This window comes from Arachis ipaensis, chromosome B2 (assembly GCF_059453495.1).
Source record: "Arachis ipaensis isolate K30076 ecotype BB chromosome B2, ASM5945349v1, whole genome shotgun sequence".
In the NCBI taxonomy this organism is placed as follows: Eukaryota; Viridiplantae; Streptophyta; class Magnoliopsida; order Fabales; family Fabaceae; genus Arachis; species Arachis ipaensis.
Window position 1 is genome coordinate 12949371 of NC_142437.1, and position 23541 is coordinate 12972911.

The window sequence follows — 23541 nt, forward strand, 5'->3', positions numbered from 1 at the left end:
TGGTTAATTGTCTTGGAAATTTTTTCGGCCCACAACAGCTTATTGATAAATTTCTTGCTCAAGCAATTAGTTATTGAATATTTACAATTTATAGTAAAGGTCTAACATGAATAAGATAATTTGAAAAAATGAATATGTATTAAAGTCGCAACATATATTGAATAATATATATTGTAAAAGTAAAAGAGTTCAAAGTAAAAAAATATACCTTGAAAGTTGATAATTGTAGAGAAGAAAGTGACATATATGAATGTCGTCAAATGTGAATATCTGAATTTTGTTTTGTAGGACATGCTTTAATTTGATAATAAAGCAATAAGATAACAGCCATTGAATGATACATTTAGTATAATGTTTTTAGCAGTTACAGTATGATGAAGGATATTCTTCGTGCAATAATAGTAAATTTTGAATGTTTGCACGTATTTTTGCTTAACCTTTTATATTAAATCAATAGTAACATAAAATTTAATAAAATAATAGTGCAACAGTTATATATTGCAAGAGAATAAAGAATATATAATCAATCAAATGATATAGAGCTATTCGAATTGTTTTTGAACAATTCAATTTTGAATTTAAGTTCATGCAAAAATACATTTAAATTTATAAATGTAGTAGGAAGAAAGAATGAAGAATTGATAATAAAATAAATAATAGAGATTGAATTAATATAGTGTTATTGGAAAATTTCATTATGAGTTTTGAAAGAATTCAATTACATTCGAGACTTGGACTCATCTAATTGTATAGATGATAATAAAAATAAATAAATAAATATAATTCATGAAAAAAATTAGCATGATGATATGGAAATTATAATGCCATAATGATATGTTTGGAATTTGTTTATGTGTGATGAATGAATTCATATATAAATTGAAAATAAAAAAGTGCTAAAGAAATAATTAGTAAATAATGTTCATACTTTTGATTTGATGTTATAGTTTATCAAACTCTAAGAATGACTTTTGAATTTTTTTTTTTATAGATTTGCAGACCTTGATTTTGGAGTATAGAGAGCAAAATATGTTTAACAAGTGTGACACATGGATAAGAATAGCTAATGCAAAGAATGAATCATGGTACGTTTGAATTTAAAATGACAATGATATATAGGGAGATGTTTTATCAATATTCTCATGACAATAGATAAGGAAAATGTAAGAGGTTATAGTGTAGTAGATGATCCCAAGAGCTGAAAATAAAATTATAAGTGACTATATAGCAGGTTTTGTACTCTTTTCGCTTTTGCTCAAGAGTAAAAAAGATAGAACATGGCAAGTAATTAAAGAGCATGAAATTAAAAAAATTTTGTAGGTGACATACATTGATTTATTTGAATTTTTAGGAGTTTGAAGTGCAAAAATTAGAATACATAAATTGCAAAAATATGTAAATGTTATTTGAAAATTGATTCAAGTATTTGAATATAATTCAAATTCTTTGAATCTATTCGGTGGAGCAGAAAATTAGTTTACCGGCCCCACGGTGGGCGCCAATTGTTCATGCTGAGTTTGGCCGATGTATAGCTCGTCCGCTGGTGAATACTTGTAAGCTCTCCATCAAGATGAGGTATACATCGGCAAAGAGAGAACAAAGGGGTGGGTACCTGCAAAAGACACTCCGACGCTCAAGTCAATAAGTGTTTAAGAGTTATAAGAATAATTCTATGAATATAGAATGTAAGACATGAAATAGAAGTTATCATGTGTTGTGTATTATAATAATTCTATGAATATAGAATGTAAAACATGAAAATAGAACTTATCATGTATTTTGTTTATAATAATTCTATAAATATAGAATATAAGACACGAAAATAGAACTTATCATATATTTTGTTTATAATAATTCTATGAATATATAATGTAAGGCACGAAAATAGAATTTATCATGTGTTGTGTGTTGAGATATAGAAATTGGTGCCTTTTATAGGCATAAAATTGATGAATGATATTTATGTTATGACCGTTTGGTCATTAAGATGGAAATGATGGTCATTAAGTCGGTAATGAAGGTATCAGTTACAAGCAAAAAATGAATGATAGTTAACGCCGAGTTATAACTCATAATGCACAATAAAGACCGATTTATAAGGTGACGGATCATAATATATAATAAATAGACCTGTAAAATTGCAAACCAAGATATTATCATCCTTGATCTATAGGTCTGTAGTTACTTGTCAAACATATGATCTATAAACTGTTTATGTTGAAATGAATTAAGATTAACTAGTTTAGTAGAAGCTGTGCAAATGCAGGCCTCCGTTGTCACAAATTATGACGTAGGCTCCACCACTTAGGTAGACCTTAGGACATCACCTCTCCCAAGTGCAATGAAGGTTGATACCCTAGGCTATGGGCCTTTTTTTATCATCCATCCACCCCGTCCAGGTAAGTACGTTGCAATTATCGTCATGTCTTTCATTTTATATTGCATCGTAATATTTTCATAGACATATTTTTTCGATGTGGTACATTAGTATAGCGCGTCTTCTTTCCATCCATAAGTAAAAGAGTAAGAAAATTTCAAAGATAAAGGGATCAGCCACACACATAAGAAAAAGAAAAAGAAAGTAACAAAAGAAGAAAAAACCAATAAAGAAAAAACAAGAGAAAACATGACAAGATTGAAGAGAAAAATGATTTTTTTTTTCGATTGTTGGATTACAAACTCGACCCAAAAAGGGGAGAAGGGACACAAAACAAATCCTACATCTCAGTCATATTCCTTTCGGCATTGCCATCAAGAATAATGATCAAGAATAGGACAACACTACTAATATAAAAATGTCTGAAATACAAAAAAAAAAAAAAAAATCATACCTAATACAAGGACTAACACCAAATCAAGAAGAAAGTTCTCCAACTAAATACTAGAGCTACGATAACTCTTGCTATGATGTCTCCACCTTTTATTGCAATATTCCATTTCCAGCACTGTATAAAAGACCACATCCCTATTATCAATGCCACAGTTGCTCACGAAAATCATTTTGGTGATCACATAGCTTCTTATTAGCATCACAAGACTTTCCTATTCTCATTATGATTATTGACCATTTTTTTTCCAATTGTTGATGAATTTGAACTCCTTATGTGAAGCATATTGAACCTTAATATTATTGAAACTTTACAGAAACTTTTTCAGTTTATTTCTTTCAAAATTCAACCTCCAATAGTTATCACCTTGTCCTTTAACCCATCTCACCAAAATTGCTTCATTGGTTTTGAAGGCCACCTGCTCTAGAATTGCACTACACTCCTCCAGCAAGAATTGAATGGATGTTTCAATGTACTCCGCTAAGGCATTAACTCTAGAATCTGTATTCAAAAACTCACATAAAAGCACAACAATTATTCTCAGCATTCACAAGATAGCCACCCACTGCCATATATTGTTTTGAAGCAACATTTTCAGCACAAATCCACCAAGAAAATTCATATTCAATGTTCACAACCGGTCCTAGACTACTTATAACCCCTTGAATAATAGTTGACTGTTCTTCCTTCCTTTTTTGTTAAGAATTTCCCATTCTTTTAGTTGGTACATAATAAACTCCCATGCATTCTCCCACAATATATCCTTTCTTCCAAAAATAAATTGGTTTCTAATCCTCCATATCACCCATACTATTGCAAACCAACAATTTATCCACCTTCTTCTTCCCACTCTCACCACCTCTTGCTCACACCAAAATTCAAAGAAACTCCTCATCCCCTTTGGTTTAACCCATGTAATTCCCCCCACAACCATTGCTTTATACCACAAACGAGAAACATAGTTACAATGGATGAATAGGTGATCTATATCCTCATCATCTACACCACATAAAGCACAAGTTACCTCATATGCACCCACCACATTAATCTGGGCTAGCCTTTTCATCGTGTTGAGCTTGCTTAATATCAAAAACCAACCCATCATCTCCACCCTCGGAGGTACTAATCCCCGCCAGATATTATCAAAAGTATGATGTGTTTCAGGAAAGCCCAACGCTTTTGACTCTGCTGAAGTGATGAACGATTTTACTGAGAAACTTCCATCCTCGGAGCAACTCCAAATGAGCTTATCTTCTGTACCTACATTTAAACAAACTTTTTGTAATAATACTAGTAATTTCTCACAGTGTTTACGCTCCCATTAAAAAAAGCGTCTCCTCCATCTCAGGTTCCAGACCCACCTAAAGCCGTCCCAAAAACCACAGTTAGCAATAGTTTTTGCTTGTTGAGCAGAAATAAAATAAAGCCTTGGGAATTTTTCTCTGAGCCTCAAATCACCCAACCACTTATCATCCCAGAATTTTGATTTTTCACCATTTCTAGCACACATTCTAAGGCCTGTTAAGCTTAATTCTTTACACAGTTGGTTACTTCTAACTCCATTTATAATATCCTTCCATGGTCCGCTAGACTTAGGTACATTATGCTTATTGACCGGTTCATCTAAAGGTACCACATTACACGAAGATACGATTTTCTTTCACATTGATTTACCCTCTATTGAGTATTTCCACCACCATTTAAACAACAAAGCAGCATTTTTAATAGTGATATCTCCCACTCCAAGACCTCCATGCTCCTTTGGCTTCTATATAATGTCCCATGCTACAGTTGGTAACTTTGTTCGCCCTTCTTTTGTACCCCAAAAAAATTTTGATTGCAGGGAGATGATCTTCTTAGCCACCGCCTTAGGTAGTTTGAATAAACTCAGATAGTAGATCGGTAAACTATTTATTACCGATTTGATAATTGTTAACCTATCCGCTCTTGACAATAACCCTGACTTCCATTTTGACAGTTTCTTCTCCATCTTCTCAATGATCGACTTCCATGTTTCAATACGCTTGGGATTTGCACCCAGAGGAATACCTAAATAAGTGATTGGTAGACTTCCAAGTGGACAGTTCATGACCTCTGCCAAACCATATGCAACGTCCTCAAGCACATTGATAGGAATGAGAGTGGACTTCTGATAGTTAATCACTAGTCCCGACATCATCCCAAAACAAGCTAGAATCCCTCTGAAATTTCGTAAAACCTTTCTATTTGGCGGGCAAAATAATATTGTATCATTGGCAAACTGTAAATGCGATAGAAGCACATTGTCTCTACCAACTTCTAGGCCATAGATGTTTCCTATGTCCCTTGCTCTTGTAAACATCTGATTCAAAACCTCGGCCACCAAAATAAAGAGGAACGGAGAAATTGGATCGCCCTGACGCAAATCCCTCTCCATGGCAAAAGGCTCTGTCGGTGATCCATTTACAATGATCGACATGGCCACTGTATTGAGCATTCCACTAATTCATTTTCTCCAAATATCACAAAACCCATAATTTTTAGAAGGGTTAAGTACTGAAATCGTCCCTAAGGTCTGGGATGAAAATCAAAATCATCCCCGACCTTTTTTTGTTATTAAAATCATCCCCAACGTTACAAAACGTTATAAAATTGTCCTTTTGTCCATAAATAAAATTTTTCGGACAATTTTGCCTTTAAACAAAAATTAAAAAGTCTCTCCCCCTTCACCACTACCCTCTGTATTATCATCAACCCTCTGCATTATCATCACCATCACCATCACCATCGCTACACCATAACCACCAACAGCAACAATCAAAATCAAATCAACAAAAATTTCAAATTAAACAATTCGGCAATCATCAACTATAATTTCAGATCCAAAATTAGCAACAGCATAAATTAAAAAATTTAAAAAAAGAAGTACAAGATGAACAAGAAACCAGAAACCACAAGAAACCACAAGAAACCACAAGAAACTAGAAACCAGAAACCACAAAAAATCAGAAACCACAAAAAACCAGAAATCAGAAACCGGCGAGGAGCAGCGGTGGCGGCGGCAGCGAAGAGCGGCGGCATCCGTGAAGACCGGTGGCGGCGGCGAGGACCCTTCCCCTTCCCCCTCTTCTTCCCGAAACCCCCTCCCCCCTCTTCTCCCTTCGCGTTCCCTTCCCCCTTTCCCCGAGGAGCAGAGCGGCGGCAGTAATGAAGACCGGTGGCGGCGGCAAGGAGAGTTCCCCTTCCCCCTCTTCTTCCCGAAACCCCCCTCCCCCCTCTTCTCCCTTCGCATTCCCTTCCCCCTTTCCCCGAGGAGCAGAGCGGCGGTGGCAGCGAAGAGCGGCGGCGGTAATGAAGACCGGTGGCGGCGGCAAGGAGAGAAGAAGAAGAAGAAGAAGAAGAAGAAGAAGAAGAAGAAGAAGAAGAAGAAGAAGGTGGTGGTGCAGTGCGGCAAGGCGGCGGGCGGCTGTGCGGCGGTCCCCTTTCCTCCCCCCTGCGGCGATCCCCTTCCCTCCCCCCTCCCCCTGCCCCTTTTTTCTCCCCCCTTTCTTTCTCTCCCCACCCCATTTCTCTGTATCTATCCCTTTCTTTACTTTCTTTTTTATTTATTTTATATTTATTTTATTTTATAATTTTTTTAATGAGGTTAGTTTGGTAATAAAAAAAATAAAATTGGTAAAAAGGATGATTTTAAAGTGTTTTTGAACGTTGAGGATGATTTTAATAACGAAAAAAGGTCGAGGATGATTTTGATTTTGATCCCAGACCTTAGGGACGATTTCAGTACTTAACCATTTTTAGAACATGATCCACGAATGACCATCTAATAGTGTCATATGCTTTCTTGAAGTCAAGCTTAACGATACCCCACTCTTTTTGCTTTTTTTTCAACCAAGAAACTGTTTCTGACGCAATTAATGCACCATCAAGAATCTGCCTATCCTGTATGAAAGCAGATTGCACTTCCCCAACCAAGGAGCTTATTACCTTCTTCATCCTTAGGACCAAAACCTTTGATATTACCTTATATACGATTCCCACTATGCTTATTGGTCTGAAGTCCTTCATTTCATCTGGCACATCTACCTTTGAGGCTAGAGTCACCTATGTCATGTTTAAGTTCCTATGTAGAAATTCCATTCTGAAGAAGTCCAAAATTGATTCCGTGAACTCCATCCCAATGATCTCCCAAGAATTTTTCGCAAAGAACATGTTGAATCCGTCAGGGCCGGGTGCTTTGGTAGAACTACACGACCAAACAGCTTCTTTTACTTTAATATAGGATGGTATCAACTCAAGTTGCATTGCTTGCTCCTCAGATAATCTTGCAACCAATCCCTCTTGTACCCTTATAACCGGCATCCTATCCTGGTGATAGAGATTTTTGAAGAATTTTCTTACTTCATTCTTAATCCTTCTCGGATCTTTGAAATGTCTGTTGCCGATTTTGATTTCCCTTATTTGCTTCTTTCTGCTTCTGATTGTTGCCATGGTATGAAAATATCTTGTATTTTTGTCTACCTCCTTGATGTATTTCTCCCTTGACATTTGCTTCCAATACTCTCCTTTCTGTTTATACCATATATCCAGCAGGCCTACCAACACCTTCTTTCTACTCAAATTTATTTCTGCCTTAATGTTTCCTTCTAAGAGGACTTCCACTTTGGCAATTTCACTTTCTAACCTCCTAATTTTATCATCAATGTTGCCAAATACCTTTTTGTTCCATTTTGAAATGTTCTTCTTTATTAGCTTTAATTTCTCATGCATCGGTAACTCTCCTAAGGCCCTCCATTCCTCTCCCAACATTGGTAAAAATTTTGGACTAGAGAACCAAATGTCAAGAGAGCAAAAAGGTTTTAGACCCCATTGCAATCTATCTGCCATCAAGCATAAAGGTACATGGTTTGACATAGAATATTTTAACACATCAATTCTTGATTCTGGAAACTTTTGTAGCCATTGAGGATCCACACAAATCCTATCAAGCCTATTGGCCTGGCTTCCCCTCCTCCAAGTAAATTTTCTGTCTTGGAGAGGAAGGTCAACTAGGTTCATATCTTGAATCCAGTTGCCAAAATCCCTCATCCCTGCTATACTTCATCTTCCACTACACCTTTCTTCCGAGCATAATACTTCATTAAAATTCCCGAATACAATAAAGGGTCTCATCAGGCTATTCTTTAAAGCTAACAGATCATACCATAACTCTCTTCTTTGACTGACCGAATGATTTCCGTAGACAAGAGCAACAAAAATTTCTCCACCAAATTGTCTCAGCATACTAGTAATACAGATCCATCTATAATCCTTATCTCTTCTAATTACCTCAAACATCTTCTTATCCCATATACATACAAGGCCACCACTACTCCCCTCACCCCCAGAATGTTCCCAATCAAAGTCAAAATTTTTCCACATCCTTTTTATCATATTCTCAGAGATACTATCAGTTTTAGTTTTAACAATACCTACTATTATCAAATTAAATTTTCTCACAAATTCTTTGATGCATCCCACCTTGCTCTTACTCCCTAACCCTCTACACTTCCAACATAAAATCATGGATTGTGGTTTGAAGCTCCTACCTTTATTTTGTGGGTTCTCTTTCTTCCTCTTGTTCTGTTGGTGACTTTAATATCTTCCATTGCATTTTTCCCCTTCAGATCCTTCCTGATGAAGATCACAGCTTCTTCCTCGTCACTACATTCCAGGTTCAATTGCGATCCCAAGATCCAAGCTTTTATTGCCTCACTCACAGCGTCACTCTCCTCACCATCACTATTTTCTAAATGTTGATTTTCTGTGCCCCTTTCCCTTGTGATTTTGAGATCTCTCTTCCCTTGCCTCGTTACTTTAGCACTATTCTCACCTTTCTTCTTTCTTTTTTGTGATTTAATTGGCAGTAGCACTTTCTTTGATTTTTCCTATACTTGGAAGAGTGTAAACCTTCTTTCTTTTATAGTTGGGCTGAAAGAGGCTTCTTTATTTTTTTATAGTATGCTCTAACCATTTCCCGTTTCATGCAAAATGATTGTTTCTTCTTTTTTTCTTGATCTGCAAGGAGTTATTGTTAACAAAGTCTTCAAAACCAGGTTGAACTGTAGGGCCAGAATTTGATTCAGAGTCCACCACATAGTTATTACTCACCATCAAGCCCATTTTCTCCTTCTCCCCTTTATTTACTATCCCACCCTGCAAGCCCAATTGTGTTTCTTGAATGATTTCTTCGGTGTTCCGATCATCATGCCAACACTTTGTACAATTTGAATCACCCTGGTGGTTGACCACTTCAAGTGACTGCATATCTAGAACCATGCCCCTGTCATTATTCCTTTCTTCATTCCTATGCACAACGGTCTCTATGTCATTAAGATCACCCACTGTTTCATTATTGCACATGTCTTTTCCCAAACAATATGCCACATCATCTTTCCTAACTTTGTGTCCATGTGTTTGAAAATTTGGTTGGTCACCACAAGCATTTGCAGATGCAACAATGGCCTCCAAATTAATGAAATTAGTCCGGTTATGCTTCATTGTGTCAATTTTTTTTACTTTCTGCACCATATTCCTTCACAAATATTTCGAACTTACTTCCATTCAAATCAAGGGTAATTAGATCATGGATCATGGGGAACCATGTTGTGTCCACTAGTACTCTAACAAAGTCATATTCATCATGTTTAGATGTGTTTAAATCCATGTCAATGATAGTACCCCATACCCGAGTAATGTTGTTGAAGGTTTCCTCATTCCAAGCATGCAAGGACATACCATAGATATCAGCAATACTCTTTTTCTTCTGTTAGTTTCATATTCTGACCAAGCTCTTATTTCACCAAAGTGGTTGAGAAGAAATGGCGAGTTCAAAGCCTCCTTCATGTTTTCTTGTGAATCAAATTGTGAATCAAGAGCAAAATAAATTATGGGTATAAGAATAAAAGTAACAATGAACCAGGAGATATAGAAGGAGAAACAATAAAGACTTAGAGAATTGGATCTCAATTGATAATATATTGCAGTGATTGAAAAGCAATTTTGGAACAACTTTAGAGGACAACCATAAATGAAAGAGAGGCTTTAGAGCAAGTCAGCATAAAATCAAGGTCTAGAAAAAGGAAGAAAATTGTTTATAGTCATGTTGGTGATGCTAAACCCGTTGCAGTGATTTTATTTTCTTTTTTGTTGTATTTTGGGAAGTAGAGGAGAGTGGATTGTATAAACAAGCGGGTGTGAGAATTCATAACCATTGGTGGCTAAGAAAATGAGTCCTGGCTTCTACTGCAGGAAATCCGAGTCATAGTGATAGAAAAGCATGGTGTGTTTTTGGATGTTATTTGATATGGTTTTAATGTTGTGCATTCTGATATATAGATATCTTCTTGGTTAAGCTGTTTAGATGGTATCGTTTTGAAGAACTTTTATCTAGGTATTAGTTTTAGTATGGGGAGTATTTTGTTTTGCTTGTGATTCTAGTTGGAGAATTGTTATTTGTTATATTTTGTAAGTACTTATTGCTTGTTTTATCCCCAATAAAGTCGAGAGTTTTAAACCAATTGAAACAAAAATACCATTCAACAATTGATTCAGAGTTTCTCAAGCAATCAAATCCCCAGAATTAGTATAATTTGCTGTAATTCCAAGAATGTGAAACCATAAACTCTATAGGCAGATTTCAAATTTTTTTATGATTAAACTATCAACATTTGTATTGTTCTGTATACAAAAATAGTTCATGTACTCTTCAAAAAATTTAACGCAAAAAATTTGATTTTATCATAGTTTTCCCAACTCTCTAGTTTCAGGTATTAATAAATTAGAGTTCTAGTAATTTTTTAAATTAGAATGCATAACCCCTGAAGTCTCGAGTATAAAGAAATAAACAAATATTAATAAGTTTATTATCGTTAAGTTTGCACTTGCCAATTGCCATCGCTGATGGTGACAATATTTTGAGATAAAATAAATAGTGTTCTGAATCTATAAAGTTATTTTACTAAAACCTAATAAACAGTTTCATTATATGCGAAATGTTTAGGTGAGTCCATTGGAAAAATAAATTGAAAAAAAAATGTTATGTTCAATTTCATTGAAACATAAAAAACTGACAAATTTAGGGTGCGTTTGGTTTCTATTTTCATTTTTAGTTTTTATTTTTAATATTTTTTATTTTTTGAATTTTATGAAAGAAAAAGTGAAAATAGGAGGTGAAAATAGAAAATAGAATTTTATTATTTTCACTTTCTCCTTCATAAAATACAAAAAGAGAAAACATTAAAACTAAAAACAGAAAATGAAAAATGCAAACCAAACACACCCCTAATGTTGGAAACAATTTTATCATTTACTATACTAAATAATTAAACTCTGTTTAGATAGGAACCGCGCGAACGCAGGTCCCACTACCACAAATTATGACATAGGCTCCACCACTTGGGTAGACCTTAGGCGAGCACCCTTCCAAAGTGCAATGGAAGTCACCAGCCTAGGCCATGGGTCTTCTTGATCGCCCATTGACCCCGTCCAGGTAAGTATCCTTAAATTGTTGTAGTGCCTCGCCTTTTATAGCATATTGAAGACTTCTCACACTCCTCTTCTGTCGATATGAGACTTCAAATGCCAGATGTATTGCTTCTTGTCTCATGCTCTCGATGTGGGACTTGAATATTTCGTTCAATGAACCCAATAAATAGCCAATTATTAGTCTCCAGTAGAAATGATTTTCATAATAGAATGTGAAAAAGAAAACTTCACATTCCAAGAATGAAAACATATTTAGAAGTCGAAAGACAAGAGAAATAAATTTACGAAAAGTAGTTGAAAAATGAAGAGAACCATTTTTATCAAAACTTATCAAATGATACCATACTTATTATTTTAGATATTCATATTTGTACCAAGAAAAAAAGAGAACAAAAGAATTAGAATGTATTGAGTCTTGTATTGATCAAATCAAATGCTTAAAAAGCATATGTTAGGTTACAAACTTTTTTTTTTCATTAGGATACATTAATTTATGTATTTATCTATTCTTATCTTAGGTCATATCTTCTTAGTTCCACAAAGTTCATTAACAGACATATTTATATATTTTAGCGGCAACCCAATTCAAGGACATACCGTTCTTTCTGATTAATAAATACCTTCAAAGTTATATTAGGTTAATTTCATAATGATGATTAAATTGTATCCTTAACCTAAAAATTGATACTTCTCGTTGTACAATCACATAATTACATCTGATTATCAAATTTATTTTTATATTATTATCGTAAATTCTAAACTCGCAATTGATGTACACTAATTATTATTGAATAAACACCTATATCAAATATTATTTAAATCATGTATAACTAAAAGTTTCTTATAAAAGGTTTATTGAAATCAAATATAAATTATAATGGAGATTTTTTTTTTAAAGATAATAATCATAAGGACAAAATAGTTATTTAGTAATTGAAAAATATATAATTAAATAGACATGTAAAAATGCAAACAAAGATATTATCATCCTTGATCTATCATAAATAACTTAGGAAGCCTTTTGGAATTATACTTATGCTAATACTCAAAAATCAAAATCATATTTAACACATTTCAAACTCAATAATATTTAAATTAACTAGTTTAGTAGAGGCCGCGTGAATGCAGACCTTCACTGTCACAAATTATTATGACGTAGACTCTACCACTTGGGTAGACCTTAGGATAGCACCCCTTCCAAGTGCAATGGAAGTCGATATCCTAGGCCATGGGCCTTTTTGATTACCCATCAACCTTGTCCAGGTAAGTATGTTGCAATTATCATGCCTTTCATTTTATATGCATCGCAACATTCTCAGAGACATATTTTTTCGTCGTGCTACATTAGTATAGCGCGTCTTCTTTCCATCCATAAGTAATGGAAGATGAAAAATTTTAAATAAAAAGGGATCAACCACACATGTAAGAAAAAGAAAAAGGAAGTAACAAAAGAAGAAAAACCCAACAAAGAAAGAATGAGAAAAAATCTGACAAGACTGAAGAGTAAAGTGAATTATAAGTATGAGAATAAAAGTGACAATGAACCAAGAGATATAAAAGGAGAAACAATCAAGATTTTGAGAATTGGATCTCAACTAATATGTATCGCAATTATGAGAAAGCAACTTTGGAACACCTTTAGAGGACAACCATAAATGAAAGAAAGGCTCCAGAGGAAGTTAGCATTAAAACAAGGTCTAGAGAAAGGAAGAGAATTGTTTCTAGTCAGGTCGGTGATGCTAAACTCGTTGCAGTAATCTTGTTTTCTTTTTTTGTTGTATTTTGGAAAGTAGAGGAGAGTGGGTTGTATAGGCGAGCGAGTGTGAGAATTCATAACCATTGGTGGCTAAGAAAATGAGTCCTGGCTTCTAGTGCAGAAAATCCAAATGATGATAGTGATAGAAGAGCATGGTGTATTTTTTGGATGTTATTTGATATTGTATCGATGTTGTGCATTTTGATATATGGATATCTTCTTGGTTAAGCTATTTAGATACTATCATTTTAAAGAACTTTTATCTAAGTCTTAGTTTTAGTACGGGGAGTATTTTGTTTTGCTTGTGATTTTGGTTGAAGAATTTATATTTGTGATATTTTGTAAGTACTTATTGCTTGTTTTCTCTTCAATAGAGTCCAGAGTTTTGAACCAATTATAAAAAATGTCATTCAACAATTGATTCTGAATTTCCCAAGCAATTAGATCCCTAAAATTAGCATAATTTACTGTAATTCCAAAAATGTGAAATCATAAACTCCATAGGCAAATTTCAAACCTTTTTATGATAAAAATATCAATATTTGTATTATTTTTTTTTAAATAATTACATCTCCACCCAATTTCAAAGAATATGGATATAGTTCCAAAAAACAGCAGCAAAAATAGAACAACAATAACAAAAGAAAACATAGAACCTAGCATTAAACAGCAAACCTTCATAGATCATCTTCTTATGTCTTTTTATTCACCTTAGACATGATATATGCACTCATAAGCACATCAATTACTCCTATATTGTCGATCTTGACACCATTCGATTTGTGCATTCTACAACTTCCTCCTTTAACTTCTCTAATACTAACACTCCATTATTAAAAACAATGTTATTTCTACATCTCCATGTGCACCATATTACAGAAAAAAATAACACCATTCACACTTCTTTCACATCTCTTCTTATTTTCCTATCCATCCACACCTTAAAGCATTTTTTGGTGGTTCCTAACCAAACCCAATTCACACTTCATTCCACCAAGATTGATCCCCATACTTTTCATATACAATCACATGAAAAAACAAGTGATGTACCGTCTCCACTTTTTCCTTACATAATACACAAAAAGATTCTGCTTCTAGCACAATCTTAAACTTACATAATCTATCTCTAGTATTCAATCTTTTTAAAATAACAAACTACATCAGCAACTCAACCCGTAGAAGCACAATACTTTTCCACAATTTGTTCTGTATACAAAAATAGTTCATGTACTCTTCAAAAAATTTAACGCGAAAGAAATTCGATTTTATCATAGTTTTTTAACTCTCTAGTTCAGTTATTAATGAATTATAGGTCCAATAATTTTTTAAATTAGAATGCATAACCCCTGAAGCCTCGGGTATAAAGAAATAAGTTAATTATCGTTGTGTTTGCACTTGCTAATTGCTTATAATGACAATCTTAATATAAAATAAATAGTGTTTTGAATCTAAAATCCAATAAACAATTTCATTGTATGCAAAATGTTGAAATACTTTAGGTGAGTCTAATGAAAAAATAAATTAAAATCACTACGTGTAATAATAATAAACATATGAATCTATTTTACATAAACCTATTTACTCCTAGATGAAAAGAAAAAAAAAATATTTACAGTTTTATCATTTCATCATACTAAATAATTAAACTCCGTTTAGATAGGGACCGCGCGAACGCAGGTCCCACTACCACAAATTATGACGTAGGCTCCACCACTTGGGTAGACCTTAGGCGAGCACCCTTCCAAAGTGCAATGGAAGCCACCAGCCTAAGCCATGGGTCTTCTTGATCGCCCATTGACCCCGTCCAGGTAAGTATCTTTAAATTGTTGTAGTGTCTCGCCTTTTATAGCGTATTGAAGACTCCTCACACTCCTCTTCCGTCGATGTAAGACTTCAAATGCCAGATGTATTGTGTCTTGTATCATGCTTTCGATGTGGAACTTGAATATTTTGTTCAATGAACCCAATGAATAGTTAATAGTTAATAGAACGTGGAAAAGAAAACTTTACATCCCAAGAATGAAAACATATTTAGAAGCCGAAAGATAAGAGAAACAAATTTACAAAAAGAAAATAATTGAAGAAGGAAGAGAATTATTTTTATCAAAACATATCAAATAATACCATTCTTATTATTTTAGATATTCATATTTGTACCAGGAGGAAAAAAGAATTAGAATATGTTGAGTCTTGCATTGATCAAATCAAATGCTTAAAAAACATATATTAGGTTACGGGAATTGATCTGTGTATTAATTTTTTTAAAGGACCAAAATGTCAATTTTAAAAATTCTTGAAAATTGATTTGGGTAATTATTCTGTCAGAAAATAGACTGGAGACTGATTTGTCTGGTAAAGTAAAACCTTGGTGATTAATCTGTGTATCAAACTATTAATTTTTCTTGGAGACTGATTTGGATAATTTTTTTTACCTTTCTTTTTATTTTAATGGCAACTATTATTTATATGTTTACTTCATATAATATTGTTGCACTTTGATTGATTCTTATATATTTTAAAAACAACAATGTTTAACAACTGAAAACAAATATTCAAAAATTAAATGATCCCATAAAATGAAAACATTAAAAATGATTTCTTAGACGCTTTTATCAAATAAGTTTAGGTTGAGATTAAAAATAACTTATATGATTAAAGACAACTTTTTTTTAATTATTAATTTGAATGTTTCCATAAACTCTTTATAGAACCTACCAATATTTGGTACTCTCCTTCAATTTAAAGGATCCAATTTTTCATTTTAGATTAAATTATCCAATTCGAAGAAAACTTGTCAATTTTTCATTTTCAACAGGAAGGGAACTTGTCTATAACCAATAATGGTGTATTAATAAATATAAGGCTAAATTATTGTAATTTTTTTTAAATTTATAAATTGTAATTGAGTCTTTATATTTTAAAAACTATAGAAACTAATATAGTAATTTAACCAGGATATAAAATTGCCCAATAAAACAACATTTTAGTGTACAAAAGTAAGTGAAATATTTCAACTAGCCATTGGGTTGCTATTTTACTTTGGGATAGCATAGTTTGGTATTTTTAATTGTGATTTTTGTTGTCTACATCGTACGATATGATGAACTCATAGCTCGACAATCACATCCTTCCACTGTTGGATGAGATGTGGAATTCACATAAGATAAGTCTCACACTTAACGGTAGAGGAATATGTATCGACTCAATGCATAAATAGAGTGAGTATAAATAATACGTTTTGTTCAATTCAGGTAAGGTTAACAAGGATGCTTGATACCTTACAAGAGGTTTCTCTATTTTGGCAGTGCCAGCTTGTATAAGGGATACAATCAACATATGGGCACCATGTGCAATAACTATTGATGTTGATCCCATGAAGAACTGCCACAAGACAACCGGCCAAATCTGCAAAGTCTTAATATTTTGACTCATGCTAGAAAGCAGTAATAATACAAGACAGCTAGGCATGCAAATTGAATTCAAGGATAAAGAAACAAGTAACATACATCAGGCTAAAGAGGATAAGAGAAACAATCCTGAGAACCGGTCTGTCCATGTTTTGCTTCAACTTTAACTTGATGTAACTCTTGACAGTTGACACCATAATCAAAGAGAGTTCCTTTAATTTGATTGGAACCTTTGGCAGTTCAAGCTTTCTGCTGAGTAGAAGTACAGATCCAAGAAGGAACCCTGATACGAAACCTCCAACGCTCGCAAAGTTGAGGACATAAGGCAGTAAGCAAGGATGAAATTGCAAACAAATACAAAGACAAAAGAGACTATTGCTGAAACCTGCATTCAAACATAGAAAATTAATCAATATGCTGGCACCAAGAAACAAGAAAAAAGAAATGCCAACGAAGAAATCCAAATCCTACCCTTTTGGTTTGTAATTCCCAGTTCCAAATGAGCTCAGAGAGTAAAGTTCCTAGTAATCCATACAAAGCCCCAGAAGAGGCAACAGCTGGGGTGTGCTGAAGAAAAAGAGAAGCCATCAAGGCTCCCCCAAATGCAGACATTGCATAGATTACACCTACTGCAAGTAATAAAATATTCATCATTCATCAGCAATTTTATCTCCAATCAACAGATAAACAATTGACAGTAGAATCCGAACCCTAAAAGGCTAAAAGAAAAGTATTGTAAAGGGAAAAATATAATTACACGGTCCAAGCTCACGCTCTAGGCGAATTCCGATGAAGATGATACTGCAGAGATTGAGGAGGTGGAACCGTGGAAGAGCCCAGCATGAAGAAATGAAGAGGTGAAAAGACGCCAAGTTTGGTGATACTCTGTCACGAAAATCCTCCGAAGCGCTCCCATTTCCTCTAATCTGCACCAACCAAAAATCGAAACGAGAAGTTCCGATTAATTGATATTAGAATTACCTCGATCCACAATAACCTAATAAGTAATATTTAATACAATTCACAATGAGAACCAGAAAAAGATTTCAGATTCAGAGAATCTTTGGAAGAAATAAAAGAACTCACTTGGGCTTAGAAGGGCCTAAGAGAGGATTCTCAGAGAGAGGTTGGAAGGAGAACCTTCCGAGGGTTTTTAGGGCGCAGTCGCCGTTGCGATGAAGACGCCCACGTGGATGATCACGAACACTGACACCACCCACGTGTCACCGCCAGAGCGGCGGCGCTTCAAGGAGGGAACCACCTTGAGGTCCTGGGGGAATGCCGCCGGGAACTTTGCCGGAAGAGAGAGCTTAATGATGTCGATGAATTGATCGGAACCTCCTTCTGCCGCCAGTTCCGATTCTTCTTCTCACTGTAACCTTTCACCACCGAGAATGTGTTTTTTCCAGCGAGAAATGGAGAATGAGCTACGAGTTGGTGGGAATTTCTAGAGAGAGAAAACAGCTGATAAGTTTGTGGAGTTTGGCGGGAAATTTTTTTTTTTTTTTTTTTTTTTTTGCGTTTCGGTTTCTGTTTCTGATTTCGTTTGGGGACTTATCACTATCAGTAAACGAACGGAGTGGTAGTAAAATGATGGATATTTAAAATTTAATTTGCGAATGAAGTAGCAAGCGGATCCGTGGCGCAATGGTAGCGCGTCTGACTCCAGATCAGAAGGTTGCGTGTTCGATTCACGTCGGGTTCAATATCCCGATCCGTAAAGCTACCTCCGGATCAATAATTTTTTGGTCTATTTCAACGGGCCTAGGCCCCTTATAACATGTTTTTATTAGTATGTTTTCGCTTCTGTTTTCAGCCAAAGAAAGGCAGTATAATTTGGACTGGATTCTTCTTCCTCTCCTCACTATATTCTTGACTAAAAACGAAAGTCATTATGTAATATTTTCATATCAATAAAAAAATACACAAGAACTAAATTAAATTGATTTAGTGATTAGTTCACATCTTACTTTGTATATGCAAACTTTTAAATATTTTAAACAAATTAATTGTTTATATCATATTTGCTGCAAAATTTTCTGCGCACAATTGTATGTATATTATTTTTATTGGATTTAGATTTTTTAAATTTTGAATTTTACTTTAAAAGGTAAAATATGATTTATCACCATTTATTTTATAAGTGGGACCAAAAGAAAACATAAGAGAGAAAACATTTAATGGTGAGAAATCTCACTTTATCCTCTAAAGTAAAAATCTAAAATTTAGAAGATCCAAATTCATTTTTTTTATATATAAATGATGTATATTAGTATACAAAACTTGAATGAATAAATGAATTGTGACATATCCCACAAAAAAAAGAAGGAGGAGACAAATTGTAAATTTACAACATCTAATAGACATAAAATTCAAACTTTCAACATATAGAAAACAAAAATTAAAAGGCAGTATAATTTGAGCCAAAGAAAGGCAGTATAATTCGAAATGGATTCTCCTTCCTTTTCTCATTATATTCTTGACAAAAAAAAGTCACTATATAATATTTTCAATCAATCAAAAAAATACATAATAATTAAGTTGGATTGATTTAGTGGTTAGTTCACATCTCATTTTGTGCATACAAATTTTTAAATATTTTAAACAAATTAATTGTTTATATCATATTTACTGCAAAATTCTGTGCACACAATTTTATATATATATATATATATATATATATATATTTGGTATAAATTATGTATATTAGTATTCAAAACTTGAATGAATGTGAATTTTGACATATCCCACAAAAAAAAAAAAAAAGAAGACAAATTGTAAGTTTACAACATCTAATAGACATGAAATTCAAACTTTCAACGTATATAAAACAAAAATTGAAAGGCAGTATAATTTGAGCCAAAGAAAGGCAGTATAATTTGGACTGGATCCTCCTTCCTCTCCTCATTATATTCTTGACAAAAAAAAAGTCATTATATAATATTTTTAATCAATAAAAAAAATACACAATAATCAAATTAGGTTGATTTAGTAATTATCTCACATCTCGCCTCATGCAAACTTTTTAAATATTTTAAACAAATTAATTGCTTATATCATATTTGCTGCAAAATTCTGTATGCACAATTGTGTGTATATATTATTTTTATTGGTATAAATGACGTATATTAGTATACAAAACTTGAATGAATAAGTGAATTGTGACATATCCCACCAAAAAAAAAAGGAGGCAAATTGTAAGTTTGCAACAACTAATATACATGAAATTCAAACTTTCAATATATATAAAACAAAAATTGAAAACAACAAAAAATTAGTTATGTGACCTATTCCAACTAAATAACTGCATTTTTGTAACTATCCTGATGGTTTCAGTGGCTAAGAGAAGGGGGGGTTGAATCTTAGCCCCTTTTTTCGCTTGCTAAAACTTGCTGGACTTTAGATGAGACTTTTCTGTTTTATCTCGTCCCTAGTCACGAGACATTTTCATTTTGTCTCGTCACTTGGCATGAGACATTTCTGAAGTTGCATCTTAAAAACAACAGAAGTGAAGTAGGAGAGAGAGAGAGAAAATAACACCCAGATATATCCTGGTTCAGCTGCTAAGTGCAGTGCAGCCTACATCCAGTCTCCATCACAACAATGATGGAATTTCACTATAATCCTCCAGATTACAACTTGTAAAGTGCTAACCCAACTTACAAGGGGATTCCCACAGAATCATGAAACACAACACAGATGTACAAAGGAACTCTAAGACATCTATGGCTTTTTCTTTTAATTTTGCACTCTCTGCCTTTTTCCGCTCTATGGTTTTTTTCTTACAAACCTCACTGTTTGCCTTTTTCCATGAGACTCAAGACATGACAAAATTAAACAGAAAAATATTAAACAGAAGACATTGAAGGAGAAGAGAACTGCTAGCTTAGGTAGCTCTGAGAACTCTGTGCCTTGCACTCTCAAATCTTACTCCTAACTCCTTGAATCAAACCATGACTGTTCACCTCTTTTATAGAGAAGTGAAGCCTTCACAGTTGAAACACAAACCCGAGCTCAGCTTCCTTTCCTTCAACAAAAACCGGTTCGGCCATACAGAGAGAAGAGGTAACCATGTAAAAACCAACATGCAAATACCTCTAGTCCTTCCTTGGTCATCACTCTTCATCAATCCGAGCGCTCCATCCTTGGCTTCCTCTCCAAGATGGATTTCTGGTCCTTGATGCTTCATGATGATGATGACTTCATCTGCTTCAATCTCTGCCTTCAACCATCACTTCGCCACTCTAGCTACTCCCTGTGGTGGTTGATCAGAAACGAAGACAAGCCACGCCTCCAAGATCTTTCTGCTGGCCAAATCTTCTTCCTTCCTTTTGAGTATTAAGGATCCGAGATTACCTCACCAAATCTTACCAGATTAGGTGATAATCTTAGCCACAGCATACTTTTCTTTTTCTTTTTCGTGCCATCAACTCGATGGTCTTTAGCCTTGCTTTTCTTTCCTTTTGGTAGCTCCAAGTAGCTTCCATGGCTTCCTGTGTAATAACCGAAGAAACAAGAGGAAAGGGATGAGAGAGAAGAGAGAAAATATTCAATGGATTTGAACAATAATCAATGAACAAAGAGAGAGAAAGTAAAAGTTAATTAAAGTTTCCCACTTCCCTTTGTTGAGTAGCGTGTAATGTCATAATAGCCATCAAATCAATCTTCTCTCTCTTTCTTATGTTTCCAATGCATTAATTAAATTTGAAATCCTTCATAATAATGAAGTGGAATCTGTTGGAAGCATTTAGGCATTTCATTTGCTTCATGGATTCGAATAAGGCATGGAAACATTCATCAATATTGGGCTTGGTAGCAATAGGTTTCATTTTGGCCCAATTAGTAACAATTTCTTTCCTGATGGATTTTGAATCAAACATAGGAAGCTTTCTTTGGGCTTGGAGTAACAATATTAATCTAGCCCAGTTAATCAAAAATTCAGCCATATATCATTGAATATTTTTTGAATCAATGCTGAATTGGAAAGCAAATTCACACTTGGGCTGCAGCATTTTATTTTATTTTCGGCCCAATTCAGTTCCTGCATTACAAAATTATTAATTAGCATATAATCAAATAACATTGTATTAATAATTTTGTAATTAGATATTTTAACAATGTTTGTTCATCACAAAAATTAATTTGGAGTTTTCCAAACTCATCAATCTCCCCCTTGATGACAAACATTATTAAAATTGAAATGGAAAGAAATTAAAGATTAGAGTACAAGTACTCCCTTTGAGGATTGAATTTCTTCCCTTTCAAAGTGTCACATGGCTCCCCCTTAATATGTGCTACCATACCAAGGGAAGCATAAAACCTGTAACATTTTGATCAAGCTCCAAAATAACAATGTTATTCAACATATTTATTTGAAAATGTTGAATGCTTGATCTATGAGCAGAGTTTGGTGATAATCAAAACTTATTTGTTATCATAATTGATTTTCTGCTCAAACATTAAAAATTACAAAATTCAAAAATCCAAACATTTTCCTGTTCAACATATCAGAGCAAAATAACATGAAGAAAAATATTTGTAGAGCAAAATAAGGCAGTTTTTGATATTTTAAACAATTTTACAGGAACTGCCAAAAATACATTTTCAAATCAATAAGTCTATTAATACTTAATCAACAGCCAGTCATCAAGCATAATTATAAACCAGATGCCAAATCAGAATTAACTAAACATGATAAACCAAATGCAGTTGGAACAATGCAAATATTATCAGCAACTAATAGGCATCTTTCGAACAAGAGAGATCACGAATTTTCAATTTTGAAAATTTCATCTCTGTTCCTATTCTTCTTATCCCCTGTTTTTCTTTGTTTCCAATTTCAAATTTTGGAAACTTATTTTCCTTATTTTCCTCCCCTTTTTGTCATCATGGGGGGCACCTGCACAAGATAACACATGAAGAGTACCACAGGATAAACATAATAACAAGTCAACAAAATAACATGAGTGTTTCAAAGTATCACAGAGCAGGGAGTTTGTAGTTACACTCATACAAAAAAAAGGATTGAGCCTACTTGAGCCAATATCAAGTAAAATAAAAATTAATCATCAGACAAATTATAATCAGAATCTGCGGCATCTGCATCACTGCCAGCGCCCAGATTTTTTTCCAAATTTTCCAGCATCATACCCACTCGCTCTTTGCATCTGCCCCAGGCACGTTCATTTTCATATGCTAGCTTTCGAGCAGCTCTATGGAATTGAATCATGAGAGTGGACATATTGGAGAATTCGGTGAGGATTTCCCTTGTGGACTCAGTGGCTTTAGAGGATTCAAACTGGCTTTCAATATCACTGTCCATTGGCATTGGTTTCTTGCTCTTTGTTCCTGTTACCGCACCACCACCTTTGATCATGGAAGTTTTGTTTTCCACAGATTCATTTGTTAAATCTACCTTATAGTACTTAAAAATACACGTGAGAAACATTCCATAAGGCAGATTTGCCTTTTTGGTACTTCTCACACAGTCCCACATATGTCTGATCATAAGATAAGCAAATGAAATAGGAGTAGAAGTAACAAGGGCAAAAATGATTAAAGAATCAGATACAGTTACTCTATTGTGAGAACCACTCTGTGGAGTTAAAATGTGGGTAATGATGCGATGCAGCAATGAATTTGTTGGTCCAAGAGCTTTATGAGTAGGGACCGTGCCATCTAATCCAGACATGTTTGCACAAATATGGCTGAGAACCTGCTTGTAAGTTATCCCAACATGATCATTCCATTTGTCATTCATGTATACCTTTGGTCCCTCGTCCGAGTACCCGAGGGCAGCACCCAGGGTTTCAGAGTTCAGAACCATATGCACACGTTTCACATAAGAATGGAGAGCACCATCAATCATTCTGAGGTTCGCATAAAATTGCCGAACCAGTTTTGGATATACCATTTTGTGAATGTGTAGCAGAGGGGACCACTTGAGGTTATCAAACATAGGTTGCAAGATAATTCCCTTTGTTGACAGATAATCAAGGTTCACAAGGTAGGAAAGACAGATATGCCTCTTTTCCAGAATTTCTTG

At 34.2% G+C, this 23541-nt stretch overlaps 1 protein-coding gene, 5 non-coding genes and 1 pseudogene across 7 annotated transcripts; 1 reads left to right on the forward strand and 6 right to left on the reverse strand.

Annotated features, from left to right (window-relative positions):
• Positions 1–2246: 2246 nt before the first annotated feature.
• Positions 2247–2407, reverse strand: LOC148573061 (U1 spliceosomal RNA). Its single transcript, XR_015905756.1, has one exon. It is a non-coding gene; the product is annotated as a U1 spliceosomal RNA (small nuclear RNA).
• A 4504-nt stretch (positions 2408–6911) lies between these two features.
• LOC107626855 (uncharacterized) lies at positions 6912–7895 on the reverse strand. The gene has a single exon (XM_016329745.1). It carries the CDS (start codon positions 7893–7895, stop codon positions 6912–6914), a length of 984 nt encoding a protein of 327 aa, XP_016185231.1.
• A 3290-nt stretch (positions 7896–11185) lies between these two features.
• Positions 11186–11345, reverse strand: LOC148573062 (U1 spliceosomal RNA). Its single transcript, XR_015906640.1, has one exon. It is a non-coding gene; the product is annotated as a U1 spliceosomal RNA (small nuclear RNA).
• Positions 11346–12441: 1096 nt separating this feature from the next.
• On the reverse strand, positions 12442–12604 carry LOC148573063 (U1 spliceosomal RNA). The gene has a single exon (XR_015905643.1). It is a non-coding gene; the product is annotated as a U1 spliceosomal RNA (small nuclear RNA).
• Positions 12605–14746: 2142 nt separating this feature from the next.
• LOC148573064 (U1 spliceosomal RNA) lies at positions 14747–14905 on the reverse strand. The gene has a single exon (XR_015906856.1). It is a non-coding gene; the product is annotated as a U1 spliceosomal RNA (small nuclear RNA).
• A 1346-nt stretch (positions 14906–16251) lies between these two features.
• On the reverse strand, positions 16252–21862 carry LOC107628183 (inactive RHOMBOID-like protein 8; annotated as a pseudogene). Its single transcript, XR_015905354.1, has 6 exons — positions 21817–21862; positions 17583–17861; positions 17254–17422; positions 16968–17125; positions 16596–16881; positions 16252–16494 (listed from the first exon to the last, which is right to left on the reverse strand). The product of XR_015905354.1 is annotated as an inactive RHOMBOID-like protein 8 (transcript).
• On the forward strand, positions 18130–18201 carry TRNAW-CCA (transfer RNA tryptophan (anticodon CCA)). The gene has a single exon. It is a non-coding gene; the product is annotated as a tRNA-Trp (tRNA).
• Positions 21863–23541: the final 1679 nt, after the last annotated feature.

What these genes read in the sequence shown, in the direction of transcription:
- LOC107626855 (XM_016329745.1), bottom strand. Translation starts at nt 7,895, where the DNA reads ATGAGGGATTTTGGCAACTGGATTCAAGATATGAACCTAGTTGACCTT.